At 44.1% G+C, this 25216-nt stretch overlaps 1 protein-coding gene across 3 annotated transcripts in view; it reads right to left on the reverse strand.

The window, feature by feature from the left end:
* LOC147621958 (protein PNS1-like) overlaps positions 1-21780 on the reverse strand; it is a 34489-nt gene extending 12709 nt beyond the window's left edge. The window contains exons 1-7 of one of the 3 annotated variants that reach the window (XM_086822976.1): positions 21569-21760; positions 21086-21436; positions 20572-20993; positions 20112-20496; positions 19774-19824; positions 19494-19610; positions 19136-19369 (exon numbers count right to left, since the gene is read on the reverse strand). In XM_086822976.1, coding sequence (XP_086679102.1) covers positions 19136-19369; positions 19494-19610; positions 19774-19824; positions 20112-20496; positions 20572-20993; positions 21086-21436; positions 21569-21580 — 1572 coding nt within the window. In that variant the 5' untranslated portion in view covers positions 21581-21760. Of the gene's footprint in view, positions 1-19135; positions 19370-19493; positions 19611-19773; positions 19906-20111; positions 20497-20571; positions 20994-21085; positions 21437-21568 lie in introns of all 3 variants that reach the window. The other 2 variants (XM_086822975.1, XM_086822977.1) reach the window with 2 other exon arrangements.
* Positions 21781-25216: the final 3436 nt, after the last annotated feature.

Raw genomic sequence — 25216 nt, forward strand, 5'->3', positions numbered from 1 at the left:
GGCTGAAATTTTTGCAAGAGCACAATGATTGTTTTGCTGATGAGTTACCAAATGAGTTACCACCTGTACGATCGGAAGATCATCGCATTGATCTTGTGCCGGGTAGCTCACCACCTAATAGGCCAGCCTATCGTGTAAGTGCATCCCAAAAAGAGGAGATCATGAAGCAAGTAAATGAGCTTCTTGAGAAGGGTTTGGTTCAGCCAAGCTCTTCCCCATATTGTTCACCCGTCCTCTTAGTTCAAAAGAAGGATGGATCCTTTCGTATGTGTGTGGATTATAGAGCTTTGAATAAGCTTACCATCAAGAATCGGTTTCCGATTCCACGCATAAACGACATCCTTGACAAGTTGGATGGATCGGCATGCTTTAGCCGAATTGATCTCAAGAGTGGATATCATCAAGTGCGTGTAGTGCCTCAAGATGTACACAAAACTGCTTTCAGGACAGCATTTGGGCTTTATGAGTATCTTGTTATGCCTTTTGGTCTTACAAATGCCCCGGCTACATTCAATAGAATGATGGATCGCATTCCGTGGGTACAGGAAATTTACAGGTGTCTTCTTTGATGACATCCTAGTCTTCTCGAAGACCGAAGAAGAGCATAAAGCTCATTTGGCTATTGTTTTTGAAGAGCTCCATAAGCATAAACTCTTCATAAATGCAAAGAAGAGTGAATTCTTCTTGTCAGAGATACATTATCTTGGACATATTGTGTCCAAAGATGGAGTACGGATGGATCCTGCAAAGATTGATGCAATTCGGAATTGGCCCGAATTGAGTTCGGTGCATGAGATCCGTTGTTTTCTTGGATTATGCTCTTACTACCGCAGGTTCATTCAGCACTTTGCATGGATTGCTTCTCCTTTGCATGATTTGACAAAGAAGAAGGCCGTGTTCAAATGGACTAATGTAGAGAGAGATGCATTCCTCAAATTGAAAGTGTTGATCGTTCCGGATTAGCAAAAGCCTTTTTGTGTGGAATGTGATGCATCTGGAAATTGCATAGGAGCTGTCCTTAATCAAGAGGGACATGCCGTGGCTTATGAGAGTCGTAGATTGCATGATGCAGAGCTATCTCTTGGCATTTATGAGAAAGAGCTCTTGGCTGTAATTCATGCACTTACTATATGGAAACATTACCTTCTTGGGACTGATTTCACTGTGAAGACAGATCACCAGAGTTTGAGGTATTTTCTTACTCAAACTAAGTTATCAGAGAAGCATATGAGGATGGCCAATTTCCTCTCTATGTTTCATTTTCAAATCTTGCACACCCCGGGAAAGAAGAATGTAGTGGCCGATGCATTGTCACGAAAGCCGTATATAGCAGCTATCTCGGTTGCCTCTCATGGGGACTTGTCTACCATGCGTGATTTGTATCATACGGATGCTGATTTTACCACTATTTGGGCTGATTTGATGGCTGGTCATGAACATGCCTCATATGTGATCAAAGAGGATTATCTCATGAAAGATAATTGCCTATGTGTGGTGTCTGACATAAGGCAAAAGGTTTTGGATGAGTGCCATGCTCCTCCATATGCTGGTCACAGAGGCATAATGCCTACTGAGCACATGATTGAGCGGTATTTCTTTTGGCCAGGTATGCGGAAGGACATAGAGGCACATGTACGTGCATGTATCACCTGTCAAAAGGTCAAATTTGATAGACAAAAGGCACCAGGTTTGCTTCAGCCATTGCCTATTCCCACGCAGCCATGGGAAAGTATTACAATGGATTTCATTGTGGACTTGCCACGTACCCAACAGGGTAATGATGCAATTTGGACAATTGTGGACAGGTTTAGCAAGCAAGCTCATTTCTTGCCGGTCAAAAAGACCATCAAAGCTGAGCATATGGTTAAAATATATCTTGCAGAAGTGTTCAAACATCATGGAATGCCGAAGTCCATTGTGGGGGATAGAGATCCCAGGACTACAAGTCTCTTTTGGCGGGCCTTATTTGATAATATGGGCACCAAATTGGACTTCTCATCAGCTTATCACCCTCAAACGGATAGGTAAAGTGAGGCTACAAATTCAGCCGTGTTGGATCTCTTGAAATGTTATGTGGCGGATCAGAAGTCTTCTTGGGAGTACTTACCGCTTGTGGAATTTGCATACAACAACACAGTGCATGCATCTACGGAAAAGGCCCCGCTTGAGATTGTTCATGGTAAGGTGGTTTTGCCACCCATCTTTCGCACAAAGGATGAGATATTTGCAGCTGATGAGCATGTAAGAGACTTGGATATTGCTTTTGCTCAGGTGCGGACAGCCATTGCAAGGTCACAAGACAAGCATAAAAAGGCTGCCGACAAGCATAGAAGGCAATTGGATGTTAAAGAGAATGATTGGATATTGCTGAAATTTGAGAAAGCAAGACTTGCAAAGAGGCCTGGCAAAGAGGGTGCATATCCTAAGCTTGCAACCAGGTACTATGGGCCTTTTCGAGTGATCGAGAAGATCAATGAAGTGGCTTTCAGATTGGCATTACCTAGTCATTGGCACATACACACTGCTTTTCATGTGAGTCTCCTTCACAAGTATGTAGGGCCGGAGCCCAGTGAAATGGTCATTGAGGATCCACCAAAAGTGGATGAGCTTGAGGAGATCTTGCAGCAAGAGCAGATTGTGTATCACAAGGAACGCAAGCTTGCTGCAGGCAAGGTTGTGAGGCATTACCTTGTGAAGTTTAAGAACTATCTTCCCATTGATGCTAAATGGGTAGATGAAGAGTTCTTTGGAGATTGCTCGCAGTTACTACAGGCATATTTGGATGCATTTCAGTTGCGGACAACTATTTAGAAGCGGGGGGGGAATGTCACCATTTGGCCACCCGAATGGTTCACTCTTGCTTTCACACTGTACATATTGGATTGGTGTCCATGGCTTATGGAATGTGCCTATGCATGTGATTGACACATGTCATGCTGTATAGTTGGATATGATATTCCGCTGAGACTTGACGTTATCATGCCCGGAATATCTGGAGGACTTGGCTTTCCGCTGGGACTTGTGCCTTTGTGTACATGCCCGAAAACGCCTGGAGGATTGGCTTTCCACTGGGTCTGGTATCGCATATACTTGCCTGGAAACGCCTGGTCTTATATGGTTTCATGAACGAAAATTGCTCATGCCAATGCTGCATTGCATAGCATCTTTATGTGCTTGCTTGCAATTGAAATTGCATGCTGTTTTCATGCTTGCTTGACCAATGTGTAGTTCCGGGTAAGGGGACGCCCGCCCGTGAACCGTGCGTATGAAACTGTCTGCTGACATGGTTGTGTGGCATGTGAACAGGTGGTAAGTATTTCCCAATCTAGGCTCAAATAGCCCTTAGGACTTAGCCAATATTTATAAGTGAGTGCGTTCCCATTTCATCAAAGTTTGGGCGCCCAAAAGTCACTTATAAATTATGACCGCTTCCAAGTTCACACTCACTGAAGTCCCAAGGCGGACAAGACTCAATGTCCAGGACCTGATCCTCCCCTTTTATTCATAAATGGGCATCTCCCCATGTCCCTTCACCTGATTGGACCCCAATTCACTTACTTATTAAGAGAAATTCGTGTTTTCTCTTCATGAGGTTTTTTGGAGGCTGAAAACTCTATTTTTCCACCATTTTTCTCCATTTCCAAGCTCTCCATAGCCATACCCAACTTGCTAGGGTGTTTTCCAAGCTTCCAAGAGTGTTTCCAAGTGCTGATCACTCTCCTACTCACTCCCAATGACTAAAATTCAGCAAAACAGCTCTCATTTTTGCTGTAATTTCTGGTCTTTTTGCTGAAAACCCTAATTTCAGTCTTCCTTTCTCAAGTTGAACCATAGGGGAAGCTTTCCCAGGGTTCCCTTCATCCTCTTGAACACTTTTGTCGCGAAGGATTGCGGCAAATCGAAGATATCAACACTTCTAAAGCTTCCAACGCGAAGGCTTCCGCTTGCAACAACTTCTATTAAGACTGGTAAGCTAATTGGACAATGTGTTGTCATTACTTATTCAGTAGTAGAAGGGCAGGACTCCTTGTCTAGCCGCCCTGTGTAGTATTTCTCTTGTCCTATGTGCTCTTGAAGATGTTGCTACCTTGCTTGGTAGAACATAGAGCCAATGGTAGAGAATATGGGCACTGAAGTCAGGCCGGGCATCAAGGCAGCTCCTTGGTGATCTACATCGACATACCATTGTTTTCTAAATGCTGAATTTCATATGCATTGGCATGGAGGATTTGGCAATGGATGCCCGTGAAGCTATGTATTGAATTTCTCCAATAGTAATACAATTTACTCAAGGGAGGGGTCGGCCGTTCTGGCTCATTGTGTGTCTCTTGTCAATTCAGCAATTTACTTCTTGTATATGAGCAAGTGTCCTTCAAATCTTAGTGTATTTAAGTGTATTGATTAGCATTGTGTTCAACCAAGTCACAGTTACAAAGCTATAACTTTTTTATTCTTCACGATTTATATGTCTTGAACACCTAACCCTTGTGTGTAAATGCAAGGAGAAGTGTTGTATTTTTTCTTGAATGTCTTTTCATGGCTCAGAAGCCTAGAGGTCATCTCTATTGTGAACACGATGCTCGAGTACTACAATATATGAAATGGTTATGCATAATACATACATACATACATGTATGTATCTATGTATGTATGTATGTATGTATGCTCATCTTTGGCATTCTTCAGTTTGATGACTTTATGGACTTATGGCTCCCTTTAATGGGATGAATTTTTTTCATGGCTCCCTTTATTGGGATGGATTACAAAATGCCTACAAACTATTGGTGGCTGAAATGCCTATAAACTATGTGTAGCAGAAATGCTTAAGGAACACCAGGGTCAAGGCTATCTATGCCTACAAGTGATTATATACCTAGATGAATCCAGGAACATGCCCAAATTCACCTTTTAGGAACGTGCATGTTATATACTCACGGTAGTCAACCCACAAGACTATATAACTATCAACTCCATTATGCATAGTATGGACTAGATACTACGACATCCCCACTAACGTCATCAGTGCCCAATAGTGGGTGTAGAACACTGTATCAAGATATGCTCTCACACACGCACTACACACACACACACACACACACACACACACACACACACACATAAGAGCATATATTCACACAAAGCCCTTCGTACTGAGTTTCTATCAAACCTCCAGAGATGCAGGGCAAGGGCAGACTTAGCCATAGTGAAGCCTAGCACTAAGGGAAGTAGAAAATAGAAAGAATTAGTACAGCAAATAAGTAGTTGATAGGGAAAATGCACCGCTAAAGATAGAAAGAATAAGCACAATATCAATTGGCCGCAACTCGGACGAAAACTTCACAATGTGAAATCTACATGTCCGCTAATACGGCTGAATTATATACCTAGATAATCTAGGAACATGCCCACATTCACCTTTTAGAAACGTGCATGTTATATACTCATGGTAGTCAACCCACAAGACTATATAACTATCAACTCCATTATGCATAGTATGGACTAGATACTACGACATCCCCACTAACATCATCAGTGCCCAATAGTGGGTGTAGAACTCTGTATCAAGATATGCTCTCACACACGCACCTCACACATGCACTCCACACACACACACACACACACACACACACATAAGAGCATATATTCACACAAAGCCCTTCGTACTGAGTTTCTATCAAACCTCCGGAGATGCACGGTAGACTCAGCCATAATGAAGCCTAGCACTAAGGGAAGTAGCAAATAGAAAGAATTAGTACAGCAAATAAGTAGTTAATAGGGCAAATGCACCGCTAAAGATAGAAAGAAAAAGCACAATATCAACTCTCATCCAGTCAGAGTACCAACATGGAGTGCAATGGACATGACGCCAAGTTGGCACGGGACTTATGTCTACACCAAGCGTCATGTGGACTGACACCTTGTTGGTAGGGGACTATGTCTAGCCAGTTGTCAATAGACTGGAATCTAGACTTATGGGACTGATTTGTCTCGCCCATTTACTTCGGACATGATTATGACATTTGGACTTATGGGACTAATTTGTCTCACCCATTTACTTCGGACATGATTATAATATATGGACTTATGGTACTGTTTTGTCTTGCCCGTTTACTTGAAATATGATTTTTATATTGGTATTGTGGAGACTTATTTAGTCTCGCCAATTTATTTGGGACATGGATTTTTTTTCAGCCATATCGGAATCACACTCTCTCCACAAGGACGCCAAGGATGCCAAGAGGTTCATTGTCATCTCACCATACATGTGGATTCGTGTTGGGATTGTGAGAGGGCAATTCAATGAACACTCCACCATACAAGTGGATTCGTGTCAGGATTGTGGAGTGAGTGTTGTTTCCACACCAGGCTCATTGATCAAAGTGATTGTGTGGGAGAACATGAGGACCGTCGGGATTGGGAGAAAGGATTGCCAGAACTATGGAGAGCCAGCTTTTTTGTAACTATGGTTTGTGCTCTAGAATGGCACAAGTTTGTGTGCATAGCACATGTTTCTGTGTGAGGCACTAGTTTCTTGTGTATGGCACTTGTTTGAGTGCCTTAGCACGTGGTTGGCGATTTTCATTGGCATATGATCATAGTAGTTAGGGGCTTGTTTGAAACGGGTTTCCTAAAAGTTTCAAACGGGTTTCGTAAAATCAGCCCAAAGTTTCCTACAAGTTTCCTACATACAGGTTTTTGCATGTACAAAATTTCAAATATATACTGTATAAAATATGTAAAAATAACACTAAATGCATAGAATACATGGAAACATCAATTTGAAGCCTCCAGTCTTTGAATCACAAATAACAAAAACCATATAATCATTCATCATCAATGTCAAATGATCATGATTCAAAGACCATGGTCCACTATCCATGATCCATGATTCAATCATCCATCATTCCATGCCACAAAAAAAAACCATACATGACACTAAATAGGTTAAAACTTATAAGATTGAAGTGTTCATGTCACATAAATCATGATGAATCAATAGTCATGGCCCAATGCCCATAAAAAATACAAAATACATCAGCCATGATGAGGGAAAGCGGCACACGGAAGCCAGAAAAAACTTTATCAAAAGAGTCGCACAATTAGATTTGGGGCAAAAAAAAAATGTCAAAAAGTTTGCTTGAAAAAAACATGTTTCCTTCCACGTTTCCTTCCCTGTAGGAAACGCGTTTCCTATGCATATGATTATCTCATTGATATTGGTTATGGAGACACATTTGGCTCTTGTGCCTATGTCTAGCATTTCTTCCACGGAATTCTTGCCTATTTATTTTGGGACATGGTTATATCTTGATATATGGTTTGAAGCTTTAAAGTTGAGGACAACTTTTATGAAGCTCGGGGGATGTCACCATTTTGGATATCTCCATAATTCATGTGTGTGGATGGGCTTTGGATGTCCAAAAGATCAAGAATGTATAAGCTCTGGGAATGGGGGATTATCCAGTATAGAGAACCAAGTGTTCGTAGCATGGTCCAGACACTCGAGACGTTTGCTTGGACACAAAAGTGAGCTTTGGAGCTCAAATGTCCAGTGGAAAGTATTTATGACGAACTCTTGAGGATTTGGGAGAGATCAAGCAATGAAAAAGATTTCTATGTGGTGCTAGTGTCCACATGATCCGTAGGAAAGAATATAGGCATAGAAGTGTCGATGCTCGGTGTGCTCGCTGCCATCTCAGCCCTCAAGATCATGCCCACATGATCTAACTCGCATCATTATCACATATATCATGATCATGTGCATGTGTGTGCGATACATCATCATGTGTATGAGTGTACAATACATCATCATCATCATCTGAACCCATGTCGGTGTAGTCTGCATCCTATGGAACATAATCATGGTGGCTCAAAAAGTGACTCATGTGAGTAGGCCGAAAGAAGCCTCGTCCCATGCGAACAATGTTGCACCCTCCGTATCAAGGTAGCCAAGCAATGAAACGATAAAGTCACCATTTGTGGACCATGTGGATCTAAACCATCTGGCACAAACCTCCCTCTCATCAAACAAATGCCGCCAGTGACTAGCATCAAACCCACAAGCTCGAACATCCAACTATGGCACGAGTACGCCGCCTCGTCATAGCGAGAAATCGTTGCATGAGGATGTAGAGGTCTAAGCCTCGATGTGCCGAAGGTATGTGTGAATGCAGGTGATGATATGTGGTCCTCAACACCAAGTGGCAACTCATGATAACGAGCGTAGAGCCATGATAATAGTGCATGGGGAAGCCCTATGATTAGGATCTGATAGAGAAATGAAGTAACATCAATGACGAAAATTATGTGTAGTGTGTCAATCATAAGAATGTTGGTCATGGCCACTCCCGGCTAGTTCAGGTGTGAACACAGCTTACTCACGGGCACTTTTTCCTTGTGACTGGACACAGGTTTTTCCCCGTGTGAAGACACTAATGTGTGTTGGGCACCTTGCCCTAGGCTACTTTATGTACTCACATTGTACTTTCATTATATCATAGAGTACATCTTTTCCAGCACTCTCACGTTTCTCTGTGCTTGAGGTTGTGTGCATGTGTATGTGTGTGCAGGCTAGCTTCCCTCCTACCCAACATTGGTATCAGAGCCTAGTTAGGGTTAGGTTTAGGGTTACACCCTGCTACCCTCCCAACATTAGGGCTAGGGTTTTGTTGCTTACTGCACTGAACACTGTACCTGTTGTGCTGCACGCCCCTCCTTGAAGCGCCTATACCTGCTGCCCGTTGACTGTACCAGCTGCTGCTAGTCGCCTGTACCAACTGCGCCGTACAAGCGCCACCGCCGCCCGACTGTACCAGCTGTGCTATACTGCGCCGCCCTACCCTCGCCTATTGTACCTGCTGCCCGACTACAACCGCCCCACTGTACCTGTGCCGCCCGTCTGTACGTGTTGTGTGCCGCCCTGCACTTCGCCGCCCCATATCTGCGCCGCCCTGCACTTCGCCGCCTTAGATCTGCGCCGCTGCCAACTGTACCTGTTTCCCGTACTGTTGCCTCATGCCCGTACTGCTGCTCACTACAACCTCAGTAATTTTCTTACTAATTTTTTTTGCAATTTTTTAAAAATTCAGAAATTGCTAGAAAATTAGCAAATTAACTACATTATTTTTGGGGCTTTTCACCAATGAGCCTACAATTGCAACATTGGCACACATTGGCATTGATTTCAGCAGATTTGGTGCGTAATTGCACTACAAATTTGGGGATTTTGCAGAAATTGACTCGATTTCGCAGAAATTGGCACTATTTGCAGGCAATTTTGGGTATTGCAAGCACATTTGGTTGGCATTGGAGCATTTCCTCCAAATTTTTTGGGAGTTACAGCATTATTGCAACATTACTACTTGTTTGAACACACTTGTGACCACCATGTCTGGGAATACTGGTGATTTATTTGGTATGCTTTCCGTTGAGGATAAGTTGGATGGCACCAACTATCCTATGTGGGCATACATGATGAAACATGTACTTGTTGCAAAGAATTTGTGGGTTTATGTATCAAGGGCTGATGTCAGGCCCATTGCTCTTGCACGAGCAGCAAGTACTTCAAGAACCATGGATGTAGGTGATGATGTATCTTCAGGTGGTGCTACATCTTCTGCACCTTTGCCACCCACTCCAGAACAGCTCAGATGGGATGCCAAGGATGCTCACTCAGGCACATGCTTTGATTGCCCTCTCACGCAGAAGGCAGGTTATACCGCACATTTGTTCATGCACCTCTTCTAAGGGTGCATGGGATGTACTTGCTTCTTTGTATCAGGTTCGCACAATGAGGCCCGTGTTGCCTATCTTCGCAAGAAGATTGAGTCTGAGCATATGGATGAGGGTGACTCAATGGACAAGTTCCTTACCCGCATCAAGGATTTGCGAGAGCAGCTCATCAATATTGATGAGGTCATTCCAGATGGTTCACTTGTATCTACAGTGCTTCAGGGTTTGCCAGAATCCTATCGAGGTTTTGCTACTACTCTTCGTCTACTCATGAAGGGTAATCCAAACTTGTATACCTTTGATGAGTTGCTGACTCTCTTAGTGCACGAGGAGCAGTCTCGTTCTAATAGGACCACTATCCTTTCTGCTGATCAAGCATTTGGTGCCTTTGATCGAAACAAGAAAAAGAAGAGATGCAACTATTGTAGAAAACCTGGCCATCTTATTGAGGAATGTAAGAAGCGCATTGAGAGTGAAAAGAAAAAGAAGCAGCAAGGTTTGGCTGCTACTGTGGACACTAAAGAAGAGGCAAACTTTGCTCATGAGGGATATGCATTAGTGGTTACATGCAGTTTGCCTGCTTCTTGTATGTCTATCTCAGCTGGAGATTGGTACTTTGACAGTGGTGCTTCTAAGCACATCACTTCTTGCAGAGATCTCTTTGCCAATTTGCAGGATTCACCTCCAGGTGGCATAGTTATGTGTGCCAATGATGCCTCTTACTCCATTAAAGGCATTGGCAATGTGGAGCTAACAGCATGTGATGGGGATAGCTTTACTCTTTGTGACACTTTATATGTACCAAGCATTAAGAAGAATCTCATTTCTGTTTCAGTCCTTGCATTATCTGGGTTTAAGGTTTAGTTTTCTGATCATTGTTGCTCAGTGTATGACAGCAGAGATTCAGCTTCTCTTATGCTTTCTGGGACATTATGCTGTGGCTTGTATAAGCTTGATATGTATGACAAGAGTACTTATTCTCATGATGCTATGATTGCCTCCACATCCCGTGTGATGAGTGACACTGAGTTATGGCATGCTCGGTTTGGTCACTTGAACTTCCCATCTCTTGTACGCTTGCAGAAGCAAGGTATGGTGCATGAGCTTCCTCCTATGCAGGTTCCCTTCAAGCATGTATGTGAGGGATGCATCCTTGGAAAGATGCACAAGAATTCCTTTCCTAAAGATGGGGCTATGAGGGCTGTCCAACCATTACAGCTTGTTCATAGTGATCTTTGTGGCCCCATGAGGGCTCCATCTTTTGGAGGACACTTGTACTTCATCACGTTCATTGATGACTACACTCGGTTTTGTTGCGTGTATGGTTTAAAAATGAAGTCAGGTGCCTTTGCAGCTTTCCGAGACTTCCGTCCCATGGCTGAAAATGCTTGTGGACACAAGCTTGTCACATTGTGTACAGATCGAGGGGGGGAATATTTGTCAAATGAGTTCACAGCTTATATGCAGTTACATGGTATTTCTCATCAGTGTACTACCCCCTATACTCCTCAACAAAATGGAGTTTCAGAGAGACGTAATCGTACACTCATGGAGATGGCACGTTGCATGCTCAAAAGCAAGGATCTGCCCAGTAAGTTTTGGCTTGAGGCGGTTATGTGTGCCAATTATGTGCTTAAATGTTGCCCCATTAAAGCCTTGAAATCTAAGACTGCCTATGAAGCATGGAATGGCAGGATTCCACTGGTGACTCATATGAGAGTCTTTGGGTGTTTGGCATATATGCATGTGTCCACACAACAAAGACATAAGCTTGATGCAAAGGCAATCAAATGCATTTTCATTGGTTATAGTACTGAGAGTAAAGGATACAAACTCTATGTGCCTAATACAGGCAAGATCATTGTGTCAAGAGATGTTATCTTTGACGAATATGCATCTCAACCACTTGTCTCATGTACCAAACAGCCGTCTATTGGGCCAGAAGATGTCTTTGATACTTTGTTGCCTTTATTCAATTCAAATGTGGACAATGTAGAACCAATTTCAGCTCATTTACAGCAACCTATGCCTGCTGAAAACCAGCAAAATCAGCAGCTGAACTTGCCCCAAATTGATCCTGAAATGCCTCAAATTCATCAAGATACCTTGGGTGATGCATTGGCAGAGGAAGATGCAGATACTAGGAAGTCAAAAATTGTTCCTAGATGGCTGGTTGACACTTTGCGTGATAGCAAACAGTCTACATTTATGCCAGGTCGTACACGTGCTACTTCTCGCCATGCATCTTCACATTATGTGGATACAACTCTCGTTGCCACCGCTTGTAATGAGGAACCCATTTCTCATGTTGATGCATTGGAGGATGACCATTGGGTGGCAACCATGCGTTCAGAGTTAGACTCCATTGACAAAAAGGGTACTTGGGAGTTATGTGACTTGCCCCCGGGCAAGTGTGCTATTGGCACAAAATGGGTTTTCAAACTTAAGCGTAAGCCTGATGGTTAAGTTGATCGCCATAAGGCTCGCTTGGTCGCCAAAGGGTATGCCCAACGTGATGGCATTGACTATGAGGAGACCTTTGCTCCCACTTCACGTATGACTACCATAGGTACTGTTATTGCATTGGCTGCCCACAAGCAGTGGCATGTACATCAGTTGGATGTTAAAATTGCTTTTTTGAATGGCGATTTGCAGGAGGAAGTTTATGTGTCTCAGCCTCCTGGCTTTGTTCAAAAAGGTGCAGAAAATAAAGTATGCCGTTTACATAAAGCACTGTATGGTCTTAAACAGGCCCCTCGTGCTTGGCACCACAAAATTCATACATACTTGACTGCCAAAGGGTTTCGGAATAGTGTAGCTGATAGTACACTTTATGTACGCCACATTGGGAACAATGTTCTCATCCTTATTCTTTATGTGGATGACATGCTTGTCACTGGCCCTGAAGAGGGTGATATTTCAGCTTTTAAAGCTGATTTGCAGCATGCATTTGATGTCACAGACATGGGGCATTTACATTACTATTTGGGCATACAGTTTATACCTTTTGAGGGTGGTATCATGTTATCTCAATGCAGATATGTTGAGCAGCTCCTTGAGCGTTTTCACATGACAGATTGTAAACCTGTTTCTACTCCTATGGAACCAGGTCTAAAACTGTCACTTGAGCATGCTGGTGAGCCCTTTGATGTTGCCACCTATCAGCAAGCTGTGGGATGCCTTATCTACTTATGCTCTACTCGTTTGGACATACAGTATGCTGTTTCCCAGTTGAGCAGATTCATGCATTGTCCGAGCACTATGCATTGGCAAACGACTAGTTCAGGTGTGAACACAGCTTACTCACGAGCACTTTTTCCCTGTTAACTGGACACAGGTTTTTTCCTCGTGTGAACACACTTATGTGTGTTGGGCACCTTGCCCTAGGCTACTTTATGTACTGACATTGTACTTTCATTATATCATAGAGTACATCTTTTCCAGCACTCTCACGTTTCTCTGTGCTTGAGGTTGTGTGCATGTGTATGTGTATGTGTGTGCAGGCTAGCTTTCCTCCTACCCAACAAAGAAGGGTAAAAATAGTAAAGTAACCCATAGCTGAGCATGAACACACCCAATAAGCACAAAGCATGCGAACAAAGGCTAGAAAATCTCCAAGTGTGTGAAACAAGTCCACAATGCGCTAAGGTATGTGAACAAGCCCATAAAAGCACGGAGCGTATGAACACCTCTCCAAGTGTGCTCGTGTGTGAACAAGGATTATACGAATGCACTAATGTCACATAGCGTGTCAATAAACCCAACAAAATACCAACAAAGCACATTGTGTGTGAAATGTCCGTAAGGCCCAAGTAGATGTGGACAAAAGGAATAATGGGTTGGTCAAAAAAAAAAAAAGGAAGAGTGTGGAATGGAAGGTTGATGGGTTGGACAAAATATGGATGGGAAAGTAGGTGTGACATAGTTCAAGCCACACTTGCCACAGTAATGGCGGTCATGGTGGTTCGTCACGAAGGTTCTAGCTCCATGATCAGCATTGGAACACTCCTTGTGCAGGTACTGTCTTACCAGAATTTGTCAACCTTGTAGAGCTAGAGCACCACAAGCTTCACCTTTTTCTTCTTATGCTTGATCTTTTGGGTTTGGTGTAGGTCTTCTTCTTCTTAGTTTCCTATTTTCTGTAAGCCCTTGGTCACAAATTTGTGATCATGTGAGCGTGTCACGAACGTTGTGAATCTTTCCTTAGAGATGATTGTTTGCCCTAGTTGTCACTGCCAGAGTAAGGACATTAAGCTGCTTCAGTTTCAACTCAAGCTGAATTTCCTAAAGAGAAAATTGAGAAGCTTAGTTCTTAGAAAGCCCTTTGGTTATAAATTGTGCACTTGAGCTCCTTCCATGTGTTGAAGCTCCTTTGATGTGTCCAATGCTTGACTGTTTTTTTATGTTAGGCTTCAACAAAATTTATCAAGTTGCTTGGATCTGTGTAATCCTTGTCGGCTATGTCATAGCTTGTTGCTTTTTCTGCTTTTTTTAAAACACAGTTAGCATGTCCTTTTTTTAAAACACAGTTAGCATGTCTGCTGGTAGCATAGACATGCTAGTAGCATAGGCTTAGTTTCTTTCGAGATGTTTGAGAGTAATTAACACGTCCTGCATCCTCCTTAGCCAACTGCAAACTTCTTTTGCATGCAGATCATTACCAGCATAGACATGCTAGTAGCATAGGCTTAGTTTCTTTCGAGATGTTTGAGAGTAATTAACACGTCCTGCATCCTCCTTAGCCAACTGCAAACTTCTTTTGCATGCAGATCAATTAATGATCTGTATTGCTTCAACAACCAATATCCCAAACATTGTGGGTAGTGTCAAAGATCAACTGCACTACATTTGAATAAGGTCCTTCTTGATTTAGTGTTTGATTTTGACTGTATCAACAGTGATTGATGGTGTTTAATTCTTTTTCTTGAAACCGCTACTTGAAATGAAACCTTGATGTTGCTTGACTTCCACAATGGCTGGCTATTGTTGTATAGCTATGCAATTTCTGTGAAGAAAGCTACAAACTCTATTAATTTTTTGGGGATGCATGGTGATGTCCTATGGTGAGTGTGATGCATGTGAGAAAAGGTTGAGCAGTTCGTTGTGAGCCACGCCTGGTGTAAAGCCAAACATGAGGTGGTTTCAACACTGAACTAGATCCAAGATTTTCCCATTTTGTCCTGCATGGCCTATGTGTACTGTATGTTGGACTTAGAGAGCTCAATGCTTGGTTGAAACTGAACTCTGATTGATGATGATAGTGATGTATATTAAGCAGCATAAGCAATGTACATAGGATTTTGGTGAATTGTGGACAAAGGAAGGTGTCAGAATGATGTGAATGAAGCATAGAAAATACAGATTAAGGTGAATTGTCACGTGGATTGAGTATGAGCAGTAGGAGTTGTGATGTTGCCTTGTTGAACCACAGTCCCTTGGATTTCCCTTTGCACATAGACCAACACTAATAATTCTGCAATCTGTATAGTGATGTTGTCCTTCCTTGCATCAAAGCAACAGCATGACCAGTAACAGTCTTAATCAATATTGTTTACTGCCTTGCATCCACTGTTTACTACCTTAAATACAGCAAGATCGTTTTCAATGCATCTGCAACTCCCTGCCTTTACACTTGACTTCTTGCTTGTGAAGTCCCTTTTTGATTCCTCTTACACCACTCGTATACATACATCAAGAAATCAATGAAAAGCTTTCTGCACACATGCTTGCACGAATCTGTAATGCATTCACACTCTCTGCACACAACTGTTAAGTTTGCGTTCTTTTGCACCAAGATATCACCTATGTGTTCTTTACATAGATTTGTAATAGACTCTATTCCATACATTTTCTTGATTAAAATGCATCAAACACTACTCTGCCCATAATGTAGCTTGCAAAATTGTTTCTCAGTGCACTTTTTGGCTGTATTTACTTCAAAATTTCTCAGGATTATGATTATTTTCACCAAGATTAACAAGAAACACTTGCTCTTAATCAACCTTGATCAAGAATCAACCAAACTGTTGTAAATAGTTCCAAGATTTTTGCAATTAGTAGTCTGCACACATACCTTGATCAAATCTGCACACTTGTCTTTGGAATCTGTATCAAAATCTTTGTAAATTGTGGTCTACACAACTCTGTCTACAAACTCTTCTGGAATCTGCAAACTGCAACACTCTGCACCAATACTTCTACACAGAATTGTATTCTGCACACTTTCTTGAAAACTGCACAAAGATTTTGCACGCCAACCAACACGTTCTCCCAAACTACCAAGATTCCCCAGATCTAGGCAAATGATGAAGAAAACTAGACTTTATGTGTAGATTGATTAAAAAAAGGTTCTAATCAAGATGGTTTAGCAACAAATTTCAAGAAAATTCATATTGAAAATGATTGTAAAATTGAACTCTAAAATCAAGAAAATCAATAAGATTAAGAACTTCAAGAAATTTAATATTATCAAGATTTAGAGTGGATTAGGATTTTTGAAAACAATGATTAATACAAATCCAAAAATGATTGACACACAAATCTCATGCTAATCCTCTCAAATCAAGAAAATAGCAAATTTGAAAATTGTGTTAAAATTGATTATCACTAATCCCATTACTAGTCCATTGAAAACAAAATCAACAAAAAATCTGAAAACCGTGTAAAAACACTAATCCGAAAATGGATGAAGCATTCCCTAATCAAAGCATCAAGATCTAAGCCAAGAGCTCAGATACCAATGCAATGAAGGGAACCTAAGGATTGCACTCATTAGCATGAAGTACAGACGTCCCACTCATCCTAGGAAGTAGTACCTAAACATGGAAAAACTGCCATGAATCAGCCATGAAAGCTTGGGCATAAGCTCTAAGAAGATGTAATAGACATATGTCAAAAGATGATAAAAGGTACAATGTCCATGAGCCCTATGCATAATATAGCCAAGGCCCCCAAAAGTACACATTCAAATGACCCTAAGTCCCAAGTGCCTAAGCCCCATCCCCCATGTGCATGTGCATACCAAATCTACTTCATTACACTTCGCCCTAGAACAGATTATAATTACTCACCATCCAAGCCCATGCCCAAGACTCTCAAAGTGAAGAGCAGTTCTGACCGTTCCGCCTCCCACCATGGTTACATATGCGGATTGTATCATGGAACATTCAAGGTTTGGGTGGACCGTCCTCTGAGAGGAGCTTCCCCGCGCCGTAGTCGATGTTCCTATTAGCATACTCTTCCTACACGAGCACCATCTCACCGAGAGACACACCTGCACATGCTAGAAGATTCTCCAGGGCAAAAGCCACACCTTCTGGTCCCATGCCTTTGGCCCCTTGGGATCCAAGGTGGGATATGCATCTCTGTCTCAATAACCACAAGGAAAGCGCAATGGGTGATCATTAGGATTGGAGAGGACAAAGTAGGTTTCCTTAATCTCTACACTCCAATCTCCGAACACCGCTGCAAGCAAAGCCACTTTTTGGAGCACGTCCGTCAGTCCCTCCCACATGATTTTAACATGTTAGGGGCGTTGGAGGACATACTTGGAGAAGGCACGAAGTACTCGGCTTGGGAGGAGCTGATTTTGGCTGTACAAGTACAAGATCCATGGCACTTACCGAAGATCAAGTGTAGCCCGCAGAGTCTGAGCTTCTCGAGATCAGACAAGAGAGGTACAGGTCCCAAGAAGCCTCGCTGTGGGATACGAGGCAGGGATGGACTTAGCCTTGACATCGACTCTTCCATTCCCCCAGAGTGGCTTACCCCAATCCCAGACCCTCCTTCCCCACTGCCGCAATGGTTGGGAGTGTTCACCAGACATGACATACCTTTGACAATGCATGGTACTGACGAGAGTTCAGCCTTCCTCATTGATTCTATCGTGTTAAAAATACAAGTGAATAGGGTGTGTGCGGGAACAAGCCCTTGGTTAGAGGCTGTAAAAGAGGATGTGTAAATGTGAAAGAACCTGTGAAAAGGTGAGAAGAATCTCCTGGGAGAGAATAAAGGGTAGCATGAGAAGATTTAGGAAGTGTGGAGATATTCTGGGAAAAGTGAGAGATGGAGAGAATCAAGGAAAAGAGGTGGAGATATTCTGGGAGAGGTGGAGTGAATCAAGGAGAAATCAGTGGGATTTGATGCTTGGATGTAAACACTATAAATTCAGGCATTGGCCTAATGAGAATTTGCTGGTTTTTGAGTATCCATGCCTACATTAATCTATTTGTTAATTACCCACTAATTACGTCTTAATTATTTGCTAATCACTTGTTAATGATGTTGATTCTAGTGTTTGATCCACCATAGCTCATCACAATGCTCTAATTTCAACATATCGGACCTCATGGTAGACACTGGACATTAGTAGAGAGTCTCCTTCTGAGGATCTCAACGAACACACTGCAGAGAATGCGGATGCCACACGTTTCCACGAGCATGGTTAGTTCATCGACCCTCCAACGGCCAAGGTGGCCAAGGAGGGCTTTTGGCAGTTATGGTTATGGGAGGGCCACCCGCTCATTCTCCGCATCTTCACTATGGCTTGGGCTTCCCCCCGCGCAATTACTTGGGGCACAGTTGCTTGGGCCACCGAGGCTGAGGCAGCCAGGCATATGAGGAGAATGGTGGGAGACTCACACTACAGGTTGCTCATCATCAGATCTCAAAAGCTCTAGTTCCGGTTCCCTCTTCAATTCACTAGACTCCAAGCTCTTGCCAAAGATGGGAGCTTTGCAGCACTATTGCTGCGTGGCATATTTGCAAGCTCGTTGTAGCAAGGCCATTGAGGGCACCCCCACCCCACCAACAAAGTCCATCTGGAGCATATGGCTCGATATCATTCACACCCTCCCTGGACACTCAAGGAAGCTTTAGGGTGACTCTGATCCCATGCGGAAACACCACGAGGCCTTCCTGCAGACTTGGCATCATGGCATGTTTCTCACTAACAATGGTGGTGAGCCCACCTAGCATTATATACCACCAATCCCCCTCCCCCCAAACACATTGTATGAGGTAGCCTCCTCCCCCTAGAGGGACCAACCTGGGGGAGGAGAGCCCTTTTTTGGTGATTTTGATTATCGCTCCCTCTACAGAGCTGAGTTTGTACTTAGCCTACATGGCTGTTCTTTTTGGTAACCAATAGAAGGATCTCTTTACCGGAAAAAAAAAACAACAATGACCATCCCACTCTGATTCTGATACTTATCAAATTCTGACCAATGGACATCACCACAATGCAGCCAGACTCATCTTACCTTTTACAGACTTCTACATCCCTTCAAAGAGAATGTAGCTTGCACAAATATTTGACTTGGCACATGAACTTCGTGGGATTAACTTTGTAGCATTGATCAAAGAGTAACAAAACACTTGACAAAACCGCAGTCATAGAACTCACCAAAAAGTAGCCGATGAAGAACGCCACAACTGAAACAGATGAGGTGAGGGCCTTATGAGTCCCAAAAGTCCATCCACCACTGACTAGGACACATAGCATGCCTCCCGATATTCCGCTAAGTACACAGAAAGAACTTGTCAAGTCTGTGTCGATGACAATGTCCAGCCGCTTGCTGTTGAATAGGCTGAAGGTATCTTTGGATGCTTTTACAAAAGTTTTACTGTGAACAGCCACCTGCCATGTGAGTGAGGTCATTAAAAAAATGGGCAAATCACTATTTAGACTTAATGACGAGGTGGTTTCCTTATAATCAATACGAAGACAAAACAGGAGTCTTCTGAGGAGCTGGTCAGGATACCTGGACGTAAGCCCAATTGTTGGCATACTTCGCAAAATTGTTGGTGACTTTGAAAAAGCAATCAGCACATGAGAACATAAACTCATTGTCTCCATGGATCCTGTTGAGGCCCCGTGCCTGTGAATGGCAGCCCGAAGTGGGTTATGAAATGTATGGCGATTAACGGCAGATCTCAGTTTGCAACCCTTGCCCCTTGCCTTACCTTATGTTAGCAAAAACATCACAATTTACCATTGAAACAGAAAACAAATTGCAACTTGCAACCTGGATCCAACCTTACCTTATAGGCCTTTCCCATGGGCCTGGGATGTGTCAGAGAACTTGGCTCTAACTGTGCCAAAAATGACCCATTAGAGAATTGCACTGTAAAGTTGGCCAAAAACTTCAGGGGAATAGCGTGGGAACTTGGAAGCTACACAAAAAGCATGCATTCAATGCAAGGGCAACTTGCACGGCCCGGCCATTGAAGACCCTTTTAGCTAAAGAGCAATGTGTGGCATTTACTGTGGAACAATGGCTTCAACGGGAACAGGGTCAAGAATAGCAAGAAAAGTCCTGACTATAGATAAATATGGTAATGTTCAAGAAAAAGAAGTGATGGTGCGGGATCCCACTTACCACAACACGGAGGACATGGAGGATGGGAACGATGAGGGATCCGAGGCAGATGCTGCCAAACCATCTGGTGAAGGCTGCATGTAAAGAGTGATCCCACTTGACGTGTGGCTCGCCTTCGCTGGCCAGATAGAGGGAGGCGACGCCCCTAGCGGTGGCGGTGCACACCACGTTTCTCAGCGTCTCCAGAGTCCAGGCGATGCTAGCCAGTAAGGCCAGCACCACCAGCGGCGCCAGCTGGAAGCTGAGCGCGCTCACAACCCCAAAGCTCCAGAAGACCAGCCACACCGAGGCCACAAGCAGCACCCAGAAAGAGATAAGGTAGGTGCCTGGTATTTTGTTAGCCGTGTTGAGCGCAAAGGAGAGGAGGTGACCGGCATAGTTGATTCTGTTGGGGAAAAAGCATTAAAAGTTGAAAAAAATGCGGCCAAACATTGGCTAGTTATGCATAACAAGGACGTACCTGTTGGAAATCCAGCAAGCGTAGAGACTCTGGCAGATCGAGAAGATGAGACAAAGTACTCCGACGCCCAAACTGGCCGGTATACTGGTGGAGATGAGCAGGAGAGCAGCTCCGAAAGTGAGTAGAGAGCTCGCCCACACTATAGAACGAGCCATAAGCATTGGGTAGCGGCGGAAGAGGGTCTGGCAGACGGAAGCGAAGACACTGCCCGTCACAATGGCCGCGCCAAGCTGTGGGAACCAGCGCTCCAGGTTGTGGAGCTTCCTCTGGGTCATGTCCTTCAGGTACACGATGTTGAGGAAGACGATGCCCGTTGTTACCAGCAGCAAGTGCGCCACGAATAGCACGGCGAAAGGCGCGTCTCGAAAGGGTAAGCGGACGCGCAGCGCTCGCACCTTTTCCGTTGTTCCACCGCTGGCCGACTGGAACATAATTTGATTTATTACAGCATCCCCACAAAGCCTATAGTCATGAAAACGGAACTCGCAAAACAAATAATGATTCTGTAAATTACCTTCGTGGTCGCCTCCGGTGCCACCTGATTTGTTTTCTGGCTCTTGGATATGTTGACATCGTGAGTGGTGGTGGTGCTTGCTTCAACGGCCTGATCCTGCGGTGCAACTGCTTCACTGGTAATTTCCTCCACCACTACACTGGGAGCATCTACAACTATTGGCTCAGCCACTGGGGTGGCTGCTACTGCCTCTTCTCTTCCTCTTACAACAGCAGGAGAAGCGGGCGCTGTTGAGCGTCGTTCTTCTTCCTCTTCGTCGCGCCTGTAATCGTCCCTCTCATCGTAGCTGCCAGCGGTTCCCCTGCCAATTTCCACTGTATTCTCCCAGAAGTTCCCAATCTCGCCTGATTCCTGCTCCAACACACAACAAAAGTTAGCATTCCGAGCAAGAACCTAAATCCTGACAACCATCTGCAATAAATTAAAAAGGGGCAGAGCCAGGCGAACGCGTAATAATGAGCAGAACCTAGAGAGAAGGCTTACGATGTTTCCCATCGTTACGCCCGGGGTTATTGCCCTGCTACGAAACGGCCATCCTAGACAACAGCGTAAAGACGCGAAGGTGGAGGAGAAATTGGAGAATATGCGTTTTCACAGCTCGAGGGCATAGCCTACCTAAAGCTGCTAAGGTAGCACGTTGGGAAAGGGGGAGGAAATAACGCGATGGTAGCCTCAACGAAGACCGCCCCGCCGGTAAGCGGTAAAAGACGTCCGACGCTAGATTATCGCCACGTGGAATATCCTCGAGTGTCTCCATGCCATGGCTGATGGCTCTATAAACCACCAGCCCGACACACTGTCCGGAGTTACTGCAACCCAGTGGCCGTTTCTATCGCCCCAGCGTGGCTCACGCTCCTTGTGGTGCCCTTTTGTGATTCCGTGGATCACGCCCCTTGTGATTTCCGTGCCCCACCGCAGCGGCCCCGCCGCTTTGCTGAGTCATATGACCCAGACCTGGACCGAGGACCCACTTCATCGAATTACGTGATACCCAATGAAATAAGAAAATACTCGCAGAGGTAGCCGATATTTTAAGTGTGTGTGCGTAGCGGATGACATCGCGAGTGTTATTACTTCTCTAAGGGACACTCTAGAGGCGTAGGGCCTTGGTTTCTCGACTACCGCGTCGGCCGTACAACAGATGCCCGCCCCTCTCACCAATGGAAAGCTAACCAAACTCCCTTCAACATGCAGCCCTGCATCATGCACCGGTTTATCGCTGCAAGCGAGCCACTCCTCGCTCAACCCTCTTTTCCGCCCGCAACAAAGACCAGAACCCTACTTCCTCGATGGCATGCAAGAGGCCTTCGATTAGCCGAACCAGAGGCTTCGTCCCCAGCCTCCTCCTCTCACAAACAATAGGCCACGATCAAAGCCCGTTGAGAAGGAAGCAAGCACTCCTGTTGGAGGAGGCAGAAATAGCGGCGCAATTATGGAGGCCCTGCACTACTGCCCAAAGATCCACAAGAAGAATGAGAAGATGGGAATTCATCTCAAGAGAAAGGAGGCCGTGAAGCTGTTGAACAAAAAGATGGACAAGGACCTACAACCGATCTCTCTCCTACCTGAGTTGGTGGAGGAGTGGTCGCATGCTCACCTGACACGAGCTCTAATTGGTCTTTGCCATGGCCCCCCCTTGGGACTATTTGACACCCCTTTTTTCAAAGGGGATCAATGGCGGACATTGTCGCTCAAAAATCGAGGATCGGGGTGGGCCGTCGGATTTTTGTGATCCATGTGTGATCCCTGTGTAATCCCTGTGAAATCCAAGTGATCACAAGATGGGATCACACAGGGTTCACACTTGGATTTCACAGGGATCACACATGGATCACAAAAATCCGACGGCCCACCCCGATCCTCGATTTTTGAGCGACAATGTCCGCCATTGATCCCCTTTGAAAAAAGGGGATCAAATAGTCCCGAGGATGGCCCCCCCGCCCTCCAGTTGAAACCTTAAAGTCGGATTGGGGCTAACTGGTCAACTAGAGATCTTTGTACAGCACACCCATTACCTTAAAGTCTTGGATTGGGGCTAACTGGTCAACTAGAGACATCTTTGTACAGCACACCCATTACCTTCCAAATAACTTCTTCTGTTTTTTCTTTCATGACGAGGCATGACCCTCAACGCTCTAGGAACTGGATAGTGAATGATCAAGAACTCCCTCTTTCACACTTTAGGTGGTCCTCAATTTTTTCTCCCCATGGGCCTAAGCCCTCCAAGAGCCCTATATTGGTTGAACTCCCCAAGCCCTCCATGAGCCCTATACTCCTTGACCTTCCCCTCCATCTCTATCCCCTAATCAAACTCATAATGGAACCCTTAAGAAAGCTCCTCGGCCAAAGATCCAAAACTAACTTAAATCCTAGATGGCATCCTTAGGTTCTTCTTGAACTTAACGTTAATAAGGAACTTCCCACGCTTCTGGGATCCACTTGGGCTTCAACATGTCTATCCAACAACCCATTATTTATAAGAATCTATCCAACAACCCATTATTTATAAGAATCTATCTAACGCATGCTTTGTGGGAAGCAGGGGCACTTCATTAGAAACTGTTCGCTCAAAAATGGAACAAACCCTTGAAAAGGAATCAACTGAGATCCCCAGTCTCACAAGAAGGATGGTTTTCAACAAGCCCATAAAAGAGGACGCAACAGGAAAAGTTACGAACTGTGAACCAGATGTTGGGATCTAATCCATGAATGACATGATCCATCTTGGCCTACTCAGATAATCCTAACTGTTGTGCTAAAGTTATAACCTTTTCGGAAAACTGAAGCACTGGTGACCCGTTCTTTTTGAGTCCATAAACCTCATCTACCAGGCCGGTCATATACTGGGGCGAGAGAAATCTAGCCTTTAGGACATGAACAAATGTATCCCAACTAAAAGTTGTGACATCTGTGGTCTGGTCTGTATGAAGACTAGACCAATGCTGCCACCAAGTGACTGCCTCACCCGTAAGGTGGAGAGCCGCTACGTGGACTCTCTCCTGAGGATCTGTAATCCTAGCTACTGAAAAATGAGCAGTAAATTGATGAATAAACTGATTTGCCCCCCTCCTTGAAGAAATCTCTAACCCTACTTAACTTGAGGAAGGTTCTAACAAAGAGGAATCCCAAGATGGAGATTTTGTTCAAGGCACACAGTTCTTCAATGAAGCCGATGGTGATTTAGATCTAGAAAGAGAAGTAGATGAAATGGACTTCTAGAGAGATGATGGAGGAGCTGAAATTCCCACTCAAGCAGCAGAGGAAGATTTGCTAGGAGGAGCCCTTCCACCTTCTAAGGACCCTGCTCCTAGTCAAAACACCCCCACATCAAAAGGGAAACCCTTGCACCAGCTAAACATTTCTAGCAAGAGGAGGCTATCCAAGTTGGGTGCAAGCATTGACCTCCCCATTGGCTTCAGAAAAGCAACCCTTGGTCAAAGGTAAGCCCATCCCCAAAAATCAAAAGAAATGAACTCCTTCAAAATTTTATCCTTTAATACTAAAAAAGGTAATGAACGACCAGTCAAGAGCCCATGTTATCAAACATTGGTTCTCGGCGAACCAATCTAATCCCAAACTTCATAGGTCAGAAATGAACTCCTTCAAAATTATATCCTTTAATACTAGAGGTAATGACCGACCAGTCAAGAGCCCATGTTATCAAACATTGGTTCTCGGCGGACCAATCTAATCCCAAACTTCATAGGTCAGAAAGGCAAAATAGCTAGGGAAATGTTGGATAAGAATCTCAAGATTATATCTAGAAAGACCACAAATCGTTCTCTACTGATCACTCCCAGGGCGACACAGGTGTGGCACCGTCTTGGGCATCAAACCGAATCTCGAGATTATATCTAGAGAGACCAAAATCGTTCTCTACATATCACTCCCAGGGCAACACAAATGGCACCATCTTGGGAATCAAAGAGAATCTCTACGTAGCCCTTCGAAAGCATAACCAAAGATACAGAGCATAGGTGGATAGCCATCTCCTTATAGTCAAGACAAGAAGCTTCCCTATATGCCTCTAGCCATTCTAGCTCTAGACCAAGTCTGTGGTCTTTCTTGACATCCTTAGACTCCCCTATGATTTTAGTGGGAGACTTCAACATGGTGGAAAATATTCAGGAT

Source organism: Cibotium barometz, chromosome 29 (genome assembly GCF_041138505.1).
Source record: "Cibotium barometz isolate CiBa-2024 chromosome 29, ASM4113850v1, whole genome shotgun sequence".
Lineage (NCBI taxonomy): Eukaryota > Viridiplantae > Streptophyta > Polypodiopsida > Cyatheales > Cibotiaceae > Cibotium > Cibotium barometz.